Source organism: Littorina saxatilis, linkage group LG7 (genome assembly GCF_037325665.1).
Source record: "Littorina saxatilis isolate snail1 linkage group LG7, US_GU_Lsax_2.0, whole genome shotgun sequence".
In the NCBI taxonomy this organism is placed as follows: domain Eukaryota; kingdom Metazoa; phylum Mollusca; class Gastropoda; order Littorinimorpha; family Littorinidae; genus Littorina; species Littorina saxatilis.
The window spans coordinates 36,050,628-36,068,277 of record NC_090251.1 but is presented as its reverse complement, the minus strand read 5'-3'; the positions used below and the strand labels follow the sequence as shown (position 1 = coordinate 36,068,277).

The following is a 17,650-nucleotide window of genomic DNA, read 5'->3' as shown; positions in this document are numbered from 1 at the left end:
CGTTGTCTGGCAAGCGTTACTGTGCCGGTTGTTTTTGTTGATAAGAAATTTTTCGAAACTATAATGCTATCTTAACCTAATGACAACCTTTCAATGTCGGGTGATAACTGAGACGGTAAGCATAATTTTAGTTTCTGTTTGTACATGAAATTCATATCCCATTTCTCACTTCTTGGCCCGTAATTCACTCAGTTTTTGGTTAAAGTTGTCAAAAATTAAGTTACTGTGGAATTTAAAGAGGATAAAGATAGAATGGCGTAATATTTTGAAAACGAAAGTACGATTTCCAATGAAACGCTGACGTGCGAGGGGAAAGCCCCTCGGCATACATTTCCCAGGTTAGGGGCTTTTTCATGCGCTGCAGTCTGCAATGATGGTGTGCACAAGTCAGTGTACTGAATGGAGGGAGAACACAGTAGCATATCAGGAAGCAGGATGACGTTGACAGAAACGTTGCATGGAATTGTGTAAGCGTAATTGTACCAGCACCCTTTACTTCCGTCACAGATTTACTCTGTGAAGTCGTTTTATGAATTGTGCCAGTTTTTCTTAGTGGTGCAGGTCTGTTTTTATGAGATTTTTCACTGACGAGCTGAAGTCTCTGGTTCTGAATTTTGGCAGGTGTTTCAGTTTTGCATTTGATAATTTACCTGTTGTTTAGTTCAATTTCATAGACAGCAAGAATTATAGGATTAAGAAGGCAGTTTCTTTTTCTTTTTTTGTGCTTTGTTTTTAGACTTGTAGGTCAGAGTTACATTTTTTTTAAAATAAATAAATAGATGTACTTAAGGCAAAGAAAAAACAGCTGGGTTCCCAGACAGAGAGTCAGGTAAGAGTGCCTGCACCTGCAGAGAGATAGAACAGTCAGTTGCGCAGAAGGGGTCTAAGTCGACCATGGAACAGTCAGTTGTGTAGTGATATCTACATGCTCACTAGTCATGGTTATCCATCCAGGTTTGCCAATTGCTTCGTTTCCGGCCGATTTATGTGGAGCACGTGATGCGCACAAAAAATATTGGCGGTCTAGAAGTGTCGTCTGCGCAATGATGGCAGCGGCTTTCTTGACCGCCAAGGAAGACCGCGCACGTTGTGAGACGTCATTCGTTAGACCTCAATACTGCCTGGCCACACAGCCAGCCTCAGTTTTAGTCTTGCCTTCTGCAGCAGTCTGCATTCAGCTATCACAGTGAACAGTCTCTTGCTTCAGTACTCTCTACTTTGTGCTTGTGTTTAACCTTACCTTTTAGTCTTATATTCAATACAGTGTAATCATTACTATACACGCCTTCACAGTGTTGCAAGAGACTGTTCACCGTGTTAGCTGAATGCAGAGTGCTGCAGAAGGCAAGGCTAAAACTGATGCTGGCTGTGTGGCCAGGCAGTATGGATAACCATGACTAGTGAGCATGCAGATATCACTACAAGTTGCGCAGAAGGGGTCTAAGTCGACCATAGAACAGTCAGTAGCGCAGAAGGGGTCTACAGGGTTTAGCCTGGAAGAAAAAGACAATGGGACATTTGTCCCCCTCAACCAAATTCTGATGGGACATTACATGACTTGACTTACTTGACTTATTCCTGTAGACTCCCTGTGGAGCATAGGGCCGGGGACATTACATAGTCCATGGCAAAAAGCATAAAGCAGGCTAGGCGGTCTGAAAATGCTTTTGCCGAAAGATGCAAAATAGTTCTATTTGGTGCCATATGATGAATGAGCCAGTATATGAGGTTAGCGATGCAAAGTTGTGCGCATTCCCATTGACCGAATGAAAAAGCTAGTCCAAGGGAAACTTAAGACCACTACAGTGGCATACAGGCTGTTTGGAAAATGCATTGTCCATGGTCTGTTGCAATGCAGTCTTTTCATCATGTTTACGTAACATTGTGCATGGGTTATTTTCTTATTCCAGTTGACTTTCATGAAAGGGATGTCACATTATAGGTTAGCTGGGAGTCAGTGAAAACCTAAATTTTATTTCAAATGGCTGAAAACTTTCCCTCATTTTGTCAGAATCACCAATATTTTCACAGTGGTAAAAGGTGACTCCCAAGGACTGCCCAAAACTGCCGCAACTTTGATGGCAAATTTACGGTGGCATCTCTGGATTGACCTCTGTTTCCTAGTCCTGTGCTAATGAATCAGTTCAAGTAATAATGTAGCAGGCTGACATGAAAAGACTCTTATTCCTTTGCTTCTGTGTCTGTTTTCTAGGTGTGAGGTGTGCAACAAGCGTTTCAGTGGCCGCGTTCCAGCAGAGCAGCATCTGCTGAGCGCCACGCACCTTCGCAAAGTGCAACTGCAAGCGCAGCAGAGCGGTCACCCCTTGTGGTGCGAGGTGTGCAGTTTGCAGTGCAACTCACCGCAGCAGCACGCCACTCACCAGGACTCGCCGCGCCACCAGCACATGGTCAAACAGCTGGGCATTATCCGTGAGCAGCATGCTTTGACGGCCACACTCACCACCCCCAGGGGACAACACGGAGCTGAAGAAAATCCCTCCGTAAATGTGTCCCACAATCAAGCATCCCTAAGCCTAAACGTCAGTGAATCAGATTCTACCCAAATCACAAGCAACCTGTCAGAGACCGCAGGGAAGACGATGAATAGGCCGAGGCCGGGTGAAGTCCCACCAGGCGGTGTGTATTTTTACGGCAACCGAGGTTACTGCTATTTGTGCGAAATTGAGCTGACCTCTGTGCAGCATAAGACCCAGCACCTGGAGGGGAAGCAGCACAAGAAAAGGACGCTGACATGCGGCACTATGGGAGGGGGAGGGGCTGGGGGCGCAGGCATCAAGCTGGGTGGTGGAGGAGAGGGGATCATGATGTGCGCCATCTGCCAAGTCCCGCTGTCCGGTCAGCTCAATGTGGAGCAGCACTTCAGCAGCCCCAAACACAAAGCTCGCAAAGCTGAGCATGACCGTCTGGAAGCCATGTCAGGTACAGCCTCTCAGCCGGTTCCCTTGACAACAGGTTCTTCGATGAGTCCGGCGTTTCAACCTGTAACAGCCCTGTCTGACCACGGCTCCTTTTCTCGACTGCACGGGCCAGACTCCATTCCAGGCAGACAGGTCTCTTTCCCTGGTCGGGATCCGAGTGTTCAGATTTCCATGCCCTCCCCTAATCTGGTTCAGCCAAGAGTCCAGGGTTCCAGCCAGTCGACAGTGGATGTTTCTTACAACACAGAAGATCGCAAAATTGAGTGTCATATGTGTCAGCAGTACTTCAGGTCTCGGGAAGATGCTATCCGGCACCTTGAGAGTGTGGAACACTCACGGCGAGAAGAAGATGTAGGCAAGCCAGGCTGTGAGGTTTGCTGCGTGCAGTACTCGGGCGTTGCCAGCGCCCTGCAGCACCTCAACAGCGAGAAGCACAAGAAGCGCGTCCAGCTGACGCAGGGGGCGGGTAACTCTGCAGCGCCCAGCCAGTCGACAGACAGGGCGGGTGACGTACCACTGTCCGAGCACAGAAGCCTACAACATTTGTCTGAGTACAGGAACCTTCTGACTTCATCTGAACTTAGTCACAGAATGTCCAACCACCAAGAGCTGGAGGAAACTTTTAGGAAAATGGTGTTGGGAGAAGCTTCTGTTGTAAATACGCCTCCCTCTACTCCGGAAAACAGTCATACGCAGGCAAGAGGACAATCCCTGTCACCAAATTTTCATCCTGGCAGTGCGACAACAGAAGAGAAGGTGCTCAACACTTTTGGGAACGACACCAAACGTCAGATTCCGTTCACTCAGTTTAACATCCCTCCCTCAGAATTCGGACAGCAACAGTCATCAGAAACACCCTCCACGCTCCCTGCTTATGTCTTCAACGGAATGAGAGGAAAGTGCAATGTTTGCAATCTTGAACTCACATCCCAGCCTCATGCGGCATCCCACCTTGCCGGTGCCAAGCACAAAAAAGCACTTCAGAGGTGGTCTCCCTCTTCCTCACTACGTCAAGGTGAGAGCAGCTCTCCAGGCGGTATCACCGGTGGAGCACCTGCGACGGGGCAAGCTCAGTTTGTTCCTACTATTCCAGACAGTACAACTTCTCCTGTGACGCGGTGCCACCGGTTTGACGGAAGTCGGGGCTACTGCTTTGCCTGTAAGGTAGAGCTGTCGTCGGAAGCACACGCCAACCAGCACCTGGTGGGGAAGCGACACCACATGGCGGCCGAGCGCTGGGTGCAGGAGGGGGAGACTCGCCTGTACCCTTTGTACTGCGACGTCTGCAACAAACCTTTCACCGGACAGGAAAGCGCTGCGCAGCACTTCTCGTCTGACAAGCACAAGAAAAAGGTGTCTTTGGCTGAAGGGGCGGAGGCCCAAGGCAAGAGGGATCCGCAGACAGGAGCGGTGATAATCCTGCGCGAGGGACAGATGTGGTACGTGTGCGACGTGTGCAAGTGTCCCCTCAACACCCCCGAGCAGTTCAAGCTGCACATCAACAGCCCGCGCCACAACACCGAAGTGGAGAAAACCAAGAAGCAAGAGGAGAACAACCAGTCTGTCCCTGTGGAAGTACCTGGCATAGCCCTGACGCAGCCTTTCTCTGCAACTGAAGCTGTAGGGACCGGGCCTGACCCCGCTGACCGCCATCTTCTCGTCACCAAGTCGTCTGTGAAAGTAACACCTGATGCCTATGTCCCTCCGCCACAGTACGGAGTTACGGGACTCTTCCGGACTGAGACTGGGTATTCAGGATCAACAGGCGGCTCACAACCAGGGGCACCCGGTCAGTCCCACTTAGGAGGGAGCAGCGCTCTCACAGGCTTTTCTGTCCAAGGTTCTGCAGGAGGAAGGGGAAGGGGGTGCTTCAATCATCTGCTGCGAGAAAGGAGCCCCGTCCCTCCGGTATCACCAGGCCGCACAGCAGCAGGAGCGTCGCACGACTCAGGGGTCGCTGGCAGTCCTGGTCTTCAAGAGGACGGTTCACTGAGCAGCGCGGGGTCCCAAGGGCAAGGTCACAGTCGCTCTGGGAACAGACTCAGCGGAGATGTTCTGACAGACATGTCGATGGGCTATCGTCAGGTCCCTCGAGGCGGTGCAGGTAGCAGTGGCCGTCGCACAGGGTGTCAGATGCTGCGACATGATGGCCAGTATGAGTATGATGACGATGATGAGCCCACCCTGCCCACCTCATCGTCTGCGTCTGAATACCAAGACCAGGATGCAGAGAGATTGGACGGTGGCAATGAAGGGAGCCTGGCTTTCAGCTCAATCAGCGGGGGCAACAAAATGTCTCAGACTGCCTCGGAAAGAGGTTTAGCCGCCAGCACGACGTCAGACAATCTCTCCACCTCCCTACATACGGACCTGGGAAGTCTCAACGTGCAAGGGAAGCTTGAAGCCATCAGAGAGACGACGCCAGAGCCACCTCAGCCAGAGGAAAACCTGTTCAAAGGATTCCGCTATTCCTGCAAGTTGTGCAAGCAGCCCATGAACACCCAAGAGGACTACAACCGCCACATGAAGGGCCTGAAGCATCAGATGAAAGCGGCCACAGTCAGCGCACCAGACAGAAGCGGAGAGAGGCTGATCAAGATGGAAGATTACGACGTGTCGTTTACGGAGGCGTACAAATGTTCCAAGACCACTCCACGTCTGTACCAGGTTGAACTGATGTGCAAGGCTATGAGCAGTGATTCCACTGTTGTCTACCTGCCCACAGGTAAGAAAGCGTTGTTTGTTTATCAGCATTCTCTGTTCACCTGCAGGGGTGCTGAAAGCCACAATGTTTAACTTGTCACCCCTTTTTTGTCAGTTCTGGCTTGGCTGACTTTTTTGTGTGCATATTTATACAATTTGGTTTGGTTCTCATTTTTAATCTCAGTACAATGCTGCCTTTAACAATTAATAACACTCACACACAGAATCTAGAGTATCTTTCTTCTGACACTAACCAGATTGACTGAACTGTACTATTTGATTCAATGAAATCTTTTATCAGTTCCGTATATTTATATTCACGATTTGCTGAATGTTAGACTGTCATGGTTTTTTTACATTTTGTGTTCTCAGCTGCGTCTAAGAGAAATGGATAAAATGAAAAGGAATAAATGAACGAAAAATAAAGCTTTGTTTGTTCTCTTACCACAGGCACTGGCAAAACTCTGGCAGCCATGATGACCTTGAGTCGCATGCTGACCTTGAACACTACACGACCTGTGCTGTTCCTTGTAGACAAAGTCTTGCTGGTACTTCAGCAAGCCCGATACATCATCAACGAGCTGGGTGCTCCACGCACTTTTAATAGGTATGTCTGCACTCTGATAAAACTAAAAGAAAAAATTGCAGGGGATTGGCATGAGTGTTTTTTAATTTAGTTGACAGACTTTACGTGTATACATTATGTCATTGCAATGTCCACCTCTTCTTTGGGTCTCGAAAAATGTTCCAAAAGTTTCTTCTTTTTATAAAGCACTGGATTTAGACTGTAGGCTTGGCACAGAAGCACCTGGGCAGATTCTTAATAATGTTATGTCACAGTGACCTTGAAATAAAAGGCACTGTCATTTTGAAGTACAGCTGAAATTTACAGTTGCTGTGATTTGAGCGCTGATAAATGAACATACAGGCAAATCCGGATAAGACGAAATTGAAGGGACCGAATTGTTATTGTGTCCTATCCGAAATTTCGACTTGGTCATAGTACAGTGGAACCCCTCTCCAGCGACCTTGAAAATGTTGACAAAAATCGGTCCTTATGGAAAGAGAGTGAAAAATCGGCCACCGTTCTCAGCATCGCGTATCTGTGTGTAACCTCTTTCATTGACAAGATACTCTTGTTTCCCTGCAGCCTTGACCAGTGAGTCGGTTACCTAATCTGTGAACCCTTCAGTTGTGTTGCTTTGTCAAAAGTTAGACACAGTCAACTAGTTTTGCTCTGAGTGAACAGTGCAGCTGGCTTTAATTAGCCGGTGACACCTCTCTGGCCACAGCACCAAACAGTACATGGCTGGGGAGAGAGAGAGAGAGAGAGGGGGGGGGGGGGGTAGCTGGCTAAGCTCAGTGGGGTGTCCGGTGTCACTGAAGTCAGGAGGAAGAGCATTGGAGAGAAATAGAGAGGTGTACTCTTCCAAACAATTTCCAAGGATCAGTTGTCAGGGCTTTGGGTAGTCAGTGAGGGAGACTCGGAGAGTGAGAGCGGTTTGTGTACAGTCCGACTGAAGAGTGAAAAGTCACTGCCACAAGATCGGCATGCAGTCAATAAAGCCAGACAAGAAGAATGATTATGACATGCGGCTCTATCTGCTGTTTTTTTTTTATTCAAACTGGTTTTCAACGCTTATTCTCACAAAGCATCTGCACACCTGCCTCTGCCTCTGCCTCTGTGCTGTGTTTGTGTGGCTGCTTTCGTATGATGTCAGTGCATGGTGAGTGCGTTCACTGCCTTGTCACCACTTCCCCACCTTTTTCAGAATGTTTTCTTGGAGTTGGATAATTCTCCTTACTCCTCGCCCCCTCCTTACTCCTCGCCCCCTCCTAACTTCAGTTCATACTTTATTGCGTGCCGACTGACCAGTCGGTGTGGCGTCCGTGTAGAGAAGAAGGGAATAAGGTTACACAATGCGCTAGTGTGAGACGCCAAGTTTCGTGTTTCGAGTTGCTGTAGTAAATATAGAGTAAACTTTGTCTTTGGGACTGACTTTCTGTTGTGTGCTATCCGTCTTTCGACTTACGTAAGAGAAATCCCATTTCGAGCTCAGGGTACTTTGTACACATAGATAAAGAGGGATAATTCCGGACCAGAATTTCTTTGTGTGCTAAGCGAATTTTTGACTTAACCGTTTGTGAGTTAGCTGGATTTGCCTGTACAGACCTTGCCAAATATTGCTGAATAGTCATATTTTATTTTCTGACCATAAGCATTAGAAGAAATTTCAAACGCAAAGTAAACTTTTGACTCAAACAAATAGGACAACAAATCGAACATTTTTGTTGTTGTTGTTTATTTGATTGTTTATGTGATTGTTAATTTCCTCTCCAGGCCTCATCTAGAGCATGAAGGCGAGCTAGAGGAGAGGAATTTGAAAGTGGCTGTGCTCTGTGGTGGCCTGTCAGTGCGGGATGGTACCCCACTATGGAAACATGACGTCATTGTTACTACTGCAGGTAGGCGTTACATTTAACTGTTCGTGAATTGTGTGTGTTTGAGAGTTGACGTTCCAGTGTCAGTATCCCTTTGCAATGATTGGTTCCTTCAGAGCAAGGGAGACTGAGGTCACCCATGAAGGACAACCACCGCCAACTGCTGAACTTTGCTATGTATCGTTACTGTGTATGTGTGTGTGTATGTATTCGCCCATGCGTTCAAATAACTTTGTTTTTACATTTAGTCAAGTTATGACTAAATGTTTTAACATCGAAAAGTTAAAAAGAATACAGAAAAGTGCTCTGTCCTGCTTACCGCAATATGCTATTGCGCTATTCTGGCTTGTCAGTTTCACTTCTTGTTGCACGGGAAAAGTGAGCAATTTCCTTGTGCCGCGGGGATTGACAAAGCTGTTTTGTCTTTTTGACAAAAATGCAGTGGGTTCCGTTTCATTCTGTGAGTTCGACAGATTGACTAAATGTAATTTCGCCTTATGCGACTTGTTTTTGTTTGTTCTTGATGTTTACTATTTTTGTATTCACAGTGTTATGGGTGTGTGTTTTACTTTTAGAGTTGACGTTCCAAAACTTTTTTTTCTCTATTCTTGACGTTGACTTTTTTGTATTCACAGCGTTATGGTGTGTGTTTTAGAGTTAACATTCCAATAACTAATTTAGTTTATTTCATTCTTGATGTTTACTATTTGAGTCACTTGAGAAAAAGTGACTCTATGTAATCGGTCAGTGTTAGTCTGTCCGGCCGGCCGGCCGGCCGTCCGGCCGTCCGTCCGTAGACACCACCTTAACGTTGGACTTTTCTCGGAAACTATCAAAGCGATCGGGCTCATATTTTGTTTAGTCGTGACCTCCAATGACCTCTACACTTTAACGATGGTTTCGTTGACCTTTGACCTTTTTCAAGGTCACAGGTCAGCGTCAAAGGAAAAATTAGACATTTTATATCTTTGACAAAGTTCATCGGATGTGATTGAAACTTTGTAGGATTATTCTTTACATCAAAGTATTTACATCTGTAGCCTTTTACGAACGTTATCAGAAAAACAAGGGAGATAACTAGCCTTTTCTGTTCGGCAACACACAACTTAACGTTGGGCTTTTCTCGGAAACTATAAAAGTGACCGGGCTCAAATTTTATGTGAACGTGACTCATTGTGTTGTGAATAGCAATTTCTTCCTGTCCATCTGATGCCTCATATAATATTCAGAACTGCGAAAGTGACTCGATCGAGCGTTTGCTCTTCTTGTTTTGTATTCACAGCGTTCTGCCAGAACCTTCTGCAGGACGAGGTGCTACGCTGGGCCAACTTTTCCCTTGTGGTGTTCGACGAGGCACACCACTGCACCAAGAACCACCCCTACAACAAGCTGCTGTCGGAGCACCACCTCTCCCTGTCCCCCGAGTGTCGACCCAAGGTCCTCGGCCTCACCGCCTCGCCCGCGGGCAGGCGCACAAAGGAGGAGACTCTGCAAATGCTCAAAGACTTGCTGCAAAACTTGGGTGTGTCTTTGGTGTTGTGACGAAATGGTGGATGTGTGTTTGAAGTGTTTGTGTTTTGTAAACATCGGAAACTAGAAACAAAGTTGCTTTTTTAACAGCAGTACAGGAGTATTGGCGTTAACCGGTAATTGTATTTTACCGGTTGGAATGAATGTCAAGGGGAGTAAGGTTTGTATTGGTGGCTTTCTCATGGTAGTACAGTGGAACCCCCCTTTTAAGACCTTCAGAAACTCTTGAGAAAATCAGGTCTTAAAAAGGAGGGAGTCTTTAAATGGGGGTAAATTTACAGAGGTTATGAACAGAAAGTCTAAAAAAAACCAGGGTCTTAAAATGGAGGGAGTCTTAAATTGGGGGCTCTTAAAAGGGGGGGTTCCACTGTACCTGAAAAATGTAACCCCCTGTCATTCCACAAAAGACCAGCTTTTACAGAGGTTATAAACAGAAGATGTGAGAAAACAGGGTCTGAAAAGGGAAGTTCCAATGTACTGTATATCCAAGACTTTATGGCTATTTTTGCACATTTACTGAAGAAACCAAATCCTTTTAAAAAGTAGTTTCTTTGTACCATCCTGCTATATCCATCATGACGATACACTGCGCATCACATGCTGTCGTTCCCTACTTTTAACCATCCTTAAGAAGGCAGCGACAAGCTGTCAAAATATTGTTAAAGAATGTAACAAACCTGGTTACTGTTGCATTCTCTTTTTGTTTGAAAGTAAATCTTATGAAATTAAGATCCCTGCTGGTTGTTCTCCCCCAGGTGGCGCCACCATAGCGACGGTGGAGGAGAAGATCGCCAAGGAGCAGCTGGACAGCTACTCCTCCAGTGCCCGCCTAGTGCCCGTCTGTGTGCCCATGACGGAGGCGGAGATGGGCTTCCACGAGAAGCTGCTGTCCTATTTCATCCGCGCCTACGTGGAGTTGATGCGCTGCTCCAATCTGCAGCAGATCACCAGCCGCGCGCTGCAGACCTTGATGCGCAGCAAGCCGCCAAATGTTGAGGACATCAAACGGTTCGCCCAACATCTGTTCAGTGAGCCTGACGAACTGAGCGAGATGGTGCAGCTAGCACAGACAGCCAGGGCCAAGTTAAATACCGTCCCCTTGCAACGGTTAGTGTAGTCTTGAATCAAATGTTGAATCAAAATACAAGAATGTTGGTTGATAGAACTTCTTTTTTTTTTTTAATGAAAACAAGACATTCACAAGTACGTTGCAATAGTCTTTGTACTGGACAAACAGACAAATAATTGTGAAGCGAATGCAACAAATAAATAAATGACTAAGCTGAGTATGTGTTAAATGCCAGAATCTATATTGTAACAGAAGACAGGGTTAACCTACAAAAAAGAAAGATCACAATGGACTCTGTAGGAAACTGAACGCATTGCATTTTTTTTTCCAAGACCTTAAAGCATCGCCAGTCCAGCTTGTGGAAAAGGCAGTTAAATTGACAAGTTAGTAATAGCGCGGTAGTGGTTGCGCTGAGCAAGATAGCACGCTTTTCTGTATCTCTATTCTTTTTAGCTTTCTGAGCTTGTTTTTAATCCAAACATAACATATCTATATGTTTTTGGAATAAAGAACCGACAAGGAATAAGATGAAATTGTTTTTAAATCGATTTCGCAAATTTAATTTTTATCACAATTTTCATATTTTTAATTTTCAGAGCTTGTTTTTAATCCGAATATAACATATTCATATGTTTTTGAAATTATACAATGATGAAGAATAAGATGAAATTATTTTTGGATCGTTTTATAAAAAGAGAATTTTAATTACAATTTTCAGATTTTTAAGTACCAAACTCATTAATTAATTTTTAAGCCTCAAAGCTGAAATGCAATACCAAATTCTGGCCTTCGTCGAAGATTGCTTGATCAAAATTTCAATCCATTTGATCGAAAAATGAGGGCGTGACAGTGCGGCCTCAACTTTCACAAAAAGATGGATATGACGTCATCAAAGACATTCATCGGAAAAAAGAAAAAAACGTCTGGGGATATCATACTTAGAAACTCTCATGTAAAGTTTCATGAAGATCGGTCCAGTAGTTTTCTCTGAATCGCTCTACACAGAGACACACACACGCACACCACGACCCTCGTTTCGATTCCCCATCTATGTTAAAACATTTAGTCAAAACTTGACTAAATGTAAAAACAACGTATGCAAAATTCTGGATCCCGCGAAGCACTGAACCTGAAAAGAGCGGGTCCAGGTATGCACTAAATTTGCGTTATCATGCATAGCATGGGTACTGATTTTCAGACTGTTATCATCTGCTAGTTTCAATATCTGTACCAACACAAATTTACAGTGTAAATCTAAACAATATGATAAATAACGCTTTTATGAAGGTCTCACATAACTTCCAAAAGTTCTCCTTGTCTTGGGGGTCCGCTAAGGGGGTCTTTGAACCTCCTAAAAATTAAAATTGGGGGTCCTCTGGGAGTCGCTTGGTTGAGCACCTGTGGGGAGCCCTGAGTGATGTTTGCTCTCTGTCTGTGTTCCCAGATTTGAAAACATCCGCATGCACGTGATGACCGTGGGGATGACCCTGCTCAACTCGGAGGACGGCATCGACTTTGTGCTGGACGACCTGGAGCGCCTCTTCAACCGCAACCTTAACAAGTGCTACGACGAGCTGGTGGAGATGGGGCTGCCCTGCAAGGAGATCTCCACCTATGTCAACACCCTATGCGACGGCGCCAAGCTGCGCCAGCGAGAGGAGAGCGAGAGGGGGGTGGAGGGGGTGGGGGCGAGCCCCTCAACCATGTCCATCTTCCAGGAGCTGCTAGGGACACTGTCCAACAACGAGTACATGAACTGGGTGAGCCAAGACTCCATGGCCCTGGTGCTGGTGCGGGAGCGCAAGGTGGCCCACAAGTTCAAGGACCACCTCAAGAAGACATCCTTTGTGCGCGAGCGCAGCATGAAGGTGGCGGTGGTGGTGGGCCACGGGGCAGGCAGCGGGGAGGGCGAGGGCATGAACCTCAGGAAGCAGGACAAGGTCCTTCAGGGCATCAAGTCCCACCGCTACAACATCGTCGTGGCAACCTCGGTTGCGGAGGAAGGCGTGGATATCCCCGAGTGCCAGCTTGTGGTGTGCCTCAACCCGCCCACCACGGTCAAGGCCTTGGTTCAAATGCGTGGCCGAGCGCGCAAGAAGGACAGCTACTTCGTGGTGCTGTGCAGCAGTTTGCGCGAGAAGGAGAAGCTGCATGAGCTGCAGCAGCAGGAGCTCAACATGAAGTGGGCCGCTGCAGAGCTGACACGAACCAACGCTGGTACTGCTGCTGCTGCTGCGGCGGCTTTTGCTGCAGAGAAGTGATGTTCGTGTCACTGTGTACAATTTTGAAAAGACAGCACAGTAGAAGTTTGTTTTAATCATTCTTTCCTTCCTGTGTGCGAGCGTCAGCCATCACAGGTCTGTCCAAGTTGTTGACACGGAATGACAGCATCTTTCCACCTGGACATATAGTAAAAGTCAACAGCCTGGCTGCATTCTGTGAAAATGGGAATTTTTTGTTGAATTAAATTTGCAGGTTGACAGTATTGTCAGTTACAAAATTAATCAACAACAACAACCCTCTTTGTACATAAAGTAGCTAGCCTGTTGAGTTTTGGTAGTTGTTCTAAGTGGAAGGATGCTCTTAACCTCATGTGGAAGCCTGTTCAGATCCGTGGTGACCGGCTCTCTTTGGATTTTTAAAAGAGTCTGGCCTTTACTTTAAGATTTGAATTTTAAAAATCCTTGACACATAGGGTTTTCGATTTAGCTTTTATGTTCCCTTCGGGTGACGTTCCTAATTTTGTTCAGTAAAATTGGTTTAATTTAGATATGTGTAATGTTAAACTTGTGGGGTCCTGATTTGGCCTATATGGTCCACTGGACCCAAAAAGCAATGACTAACTAACTAACTAACTAACCGTGGTGACCGACTGAATGGGTTATATGGGAAGGAACGTGAAGGTACAGTTAAACCTGCCCTGACAACCATTTCTTCATTACGACCACCTGTTCATCACAACCACACCAAAGAAACTCCGACATGGTTCCCCTATATATCTCATTCACCAGTCCATAACTGCCACCTGTCTGTAACAGGGATGTTGTTACAAATTCACACCTATAGGACAAATGTCCTGAGCTCTTCAGAATCAATAGGACATTTGACCGCTTTCAGAAATGTCAACAGGACAATGACAGCGCTCAGTTCAAAACGAAAGGACATCTGACCGCCATGCGGCTATGTGAATCGGACATTTGAGCCTTTCAAGCGGTCTATGTCCGACGCCTAACGACATCCCTGCTGTAAGGATCTCATTTTTAGTTAGTACCTTGGGTGGGCGTTGTTACAGACAGGTTCGACTGTACCTTTGAGGACAGGTGATTTGTCATGAAGACTAGCTCTGCTGCACAGCTGATGCAGACAAATACTGCTACTGTTGCTGCGATATGCCTCTTTCATGGGATCAGTGACCAAAACTTTGAATTGTATTACAGTCAAACCTGTCGATAACAAGCACACAATTTGGTATGTGTGTTTACCACCTACAGCACCGAAAGTGGCTGTTAAAGACAGGTGGATTGCCCCAGAGAGGACTTGGAGAGGGCAGCACGTTTTGCTCTGCAGTCCGGACTGGCGATCTAACAGCGAATGACCGGCACGGTGGCCTAGTGGTAAGGCGTCCGCCCCGTGATCGGGAGGTCGTGGGTTCGAACCCCGGCCGGGTCATACCCAAGACTTTAAAATTGGCAATCTAGTGGCTGTTCCGCTTGGCGTCTGGCATTATGGGGTTAGTGCTAGGACTGGTTGGTCCGGTGTCAGAATAATGTGACTGGGTGAGACATGAAGCCTGTGCTGCGACTTCTGTCTTGTGTGTGGCGCACGTTAACTGTCAAAGCAGCACCGCCCTGATATGGCCCTTTGTGGTCGGCTGGGCGTTAAGCAAACAAACAAGCAAACAGCGAACGACAAGAAGAAAGAAGAAGACAGGTGGTCGCTATGGAAAGTTAACTTCTATAAAGAAGATGCACTCGTTTGGGAGTGGTTGTTGTCGGCAGGTGGTCGCTGTCAAGGGGTGGCCGCAAGGGGAGGTTCGACTGTAGAATGTACATGGCACCATCCTTGTATTGACACAGAAGTTTGAGTTTGTTTGTTTGATCAACAATCCGCTGTTGTTATCATGTTGCACAATACACATTGATGAAAGATTACGATAAAATGTATACATAATAACGTTACGGCAAGTAGTATGACTTATTCGCATGAGCTTGGAGTCTAATCATTTTGAGAACTCCCCTCATAGAAGGATTATGTTGGCACCTTGTATTTGTTGTAGACTTTGGTGTTTGTGTTTAGCTTATTTTCTTTTTACTTCTTAATCCATTTTCTTCTTCTGCTGTATTTTTTTATTAGTGCTTTTGTGAACAAGAAACAATTAACAAGTGGCTCTATCCCATCTTTCCCCGTCGCGATATAACCTTGAACGGTTGAAAACGACGTTAAACACCAAATAAATAAATAAATAAATAAATTCTTCTGCTGTACTTATGGAAAAAGAAGTTAGTAGATGGCTTATGGAAAAAGAAGCTAGTAGATGGCTTATATCATTCAAACAAAAGACAACAAAATAACAACAACAATGTTTTGTTTTGTCCTTTGTTTGAAAAACATTCTCCATCACATAATTTTTTTTATCGATTGGAATATCAGTTTAATCTGTGTGTTTGTTATTTGTTTGATTATGTGTTTATTTGCTTGTTCTGTTTTCTTGTGGAAATTGGATGAGAGAAAGAGTGCGCTTTCCTTGTTTTAATGAACTTTTTGACAAAACAAGACATTCACTAGCACTTCGACCTGGAGGTCTTTGAAAGGGACGGGCAGATAAATAGGAATGAGAAAATGAACAGAAAATAAGAACTTTGTTCAGTGAGACGTTGCTTTTTCAATCTTAAGATGGTGAGAATAAAATGAATGATGTAACCACTAGGTCAACGTTGGAGTGAATGTATTGTTTTGTCAATGATTGTTCCTTAAACTAACCATTGTCTTTTGATTCTTGATTTTGAATGTTCACAGTTTGTCTGTGTCGGATTTCTTCCTTGACAATGGATTGTTGATGTTTTCAAAGCTGTGAGCTGATTGAGAAGACCACCGGCACGGTTGGCCTAGTTGTAAGGCATCCGCCCCGTGATCGGGAGGTCGTGGGTTCAAACCCCGGCCGGGTCATACCTAAGACTTTAAAATTGGCAATCTAGTGGCTGCTCCGCCTGGCGTCTGGCATTATGGGGTTAGTGCTAGGACTGGTTGGTCCGGTGTCAGAATAATGTGACTGGGTGAGACATGAAGCCTGTGCTGCGACTTCTGTCTTGTGTGTGGCGCACGTTATATGTCAAAGCAGCACCGCCCTGATATGGCCCTTCGTGGTCGGCTGGGCGTAAAGCAAACAAACAAACAAACAAACAATTGAGAAGACCAACCATGGTGTGTCAAAGAAGACTGTCTGTCACAGAAAGGCGGGTACAGTGGTAGCTTCCCTGAAAGGACACCCTTTGTTCCAGTCCCAAGTGTCCCTACATTGCAGGTGGCCTTTCATCATATGGTTCGGCAAGGGATTTATTTTCCCGAGTCAATTTTGTGCCGACTCTCTTCGGTGTCCGAACACCCCCGTGTGCACGCATGCGCTCGATAAAGAACCCAAGTTCACAGCGAAAGTCTCAGGGCTTGGAAACATGAATACACACAGGCAGGAAAAAACCCATAAAAATGGGTAGCGCCGTATGCTGTATGGCAGCTCGCTTTCGCCAGGGAGAAAGCAGCCCGAGTGTCCATGAGGGCAACCTCACAGGACTATATGAATCTTATCCTTATCCTTATCCTTATAACAGGTACAGTTTGGTTAAAGGCACAGTAAGCCTCCCGTAAACCATCACAGAGCTCCCCGAGCGTCTACATACAGTACAAGCATACTTCCACTTGAACGCTCACCGAACGGGAACATCCTGGCTGCTTTCTGTCGAGCGTGAGAAATTTTCAAATAATTTATTTTCGTGAACTTGTTCCTCTACAACAATGGCGCCTCGTTTTGGTGCTGGACGGCTGTTAGGAATATTCAATACCGGAAATCACGCCCGGACAGTAAGCCTCCCGTAAACAATCACAGATACTGTCAGGCTTTTACACACAGTACAAACACCCTTCCATTTGAACGCTCACCAAACGGTAACATCCTTGGTGCCCTACGTAAAGAGCGAGCAATTTTTAAAGAATTAATTTTGCAGATTGTCTCGAACACTTTTTGGACCCATCCTGAACTCAGGTCAAAAATGAGTTACTTCCCTTCGGGTCTCATTCTATCGATGTAAACTGGCAATAGCCGTGGATCGATGATTATCAGAATGTTTTTGGACCGTGGTGCGTTTTTGCGCTAGACCTAACTTTTAAAATCTAAATTGACAGCTTGTTACACAAACATTCTTACAAAAGAATTCTTTTTTCATCAAGACAAGATCAGTACAATTCGAAGTTGTGAAAGTTTGAAAAAAGAAAAGCCCGGAAGCAGGGTCACGCAAGGGTCGTGGCAGACGACGCCAGTTTATCAGTGCATATCGCCGTTCCTCTCAACAGTCAAAAGCCATCGCTAGAGTTCTTGTGAACCACAGCCGTTTGTTTCGTGCATAAAAACGTGCTATTGTAGATAAGCTCACATCGAGTCGCATTCAAATGACTAACTGACGACTACATTGTGTAAAAGGGAAACTGGATCACACAGGTTCACGATGGCTCAGGGGTAAGATAAACCACGCAAAAATAAATTCTTTGAAAATTGTTCGCTCTTTACGGAGGGCACCTAGGATGTTCTGAATCGGTGAGTGTTTAAATAAAAGGGTGTTTGTACTGTGTGTAAAAGCCTTACCATATCTGTGATGGTTTACGGGAGGCTTACTGTGCCTTTAAAGGCACAGTCCTTTCAGTGAAATCGGTACGGCTTACCATCTCAGAACTGAGCAGGCTTCTACAAGGGGATAAG

At 45.8% G+C, this 17,650-nt stretch overlaps 1 protein-coding gene across 1 annotated transcript; it reads left to right on the top strand.

Annotated features, from left to right (window-relative positions):
• Positions 1 to 348: 348 nt before the first annotated feature.
• LOC138971328 (uncharacterized) lies at positions 349 to 14,279 on the top strand. Its single transcript, XM_070344048.1, has 7 exons — positions 349 to 467; positions 2,213 to 5,664; positions 6,093 to 6,249; positions 7,984 to 8,108; positions 9,367 to 9,606; positions 10,370 to 10,721; positions 12,128 to 14,279. The coding sequence occupies exons 1-7, from the start codon at positions 400 to 402 to the stop codon at positions 12,942 to 12,944; spliced, it is 5,211 nt and encodes a 1,736-aa protein (XP_070200149.1). The 5' UTR covers positions 349 to 399; the 3' UTR covers positions 12,945 to 14,279.
• Positions 14,280 to 17,650: the final 3,371 nt, after the last annotated feature.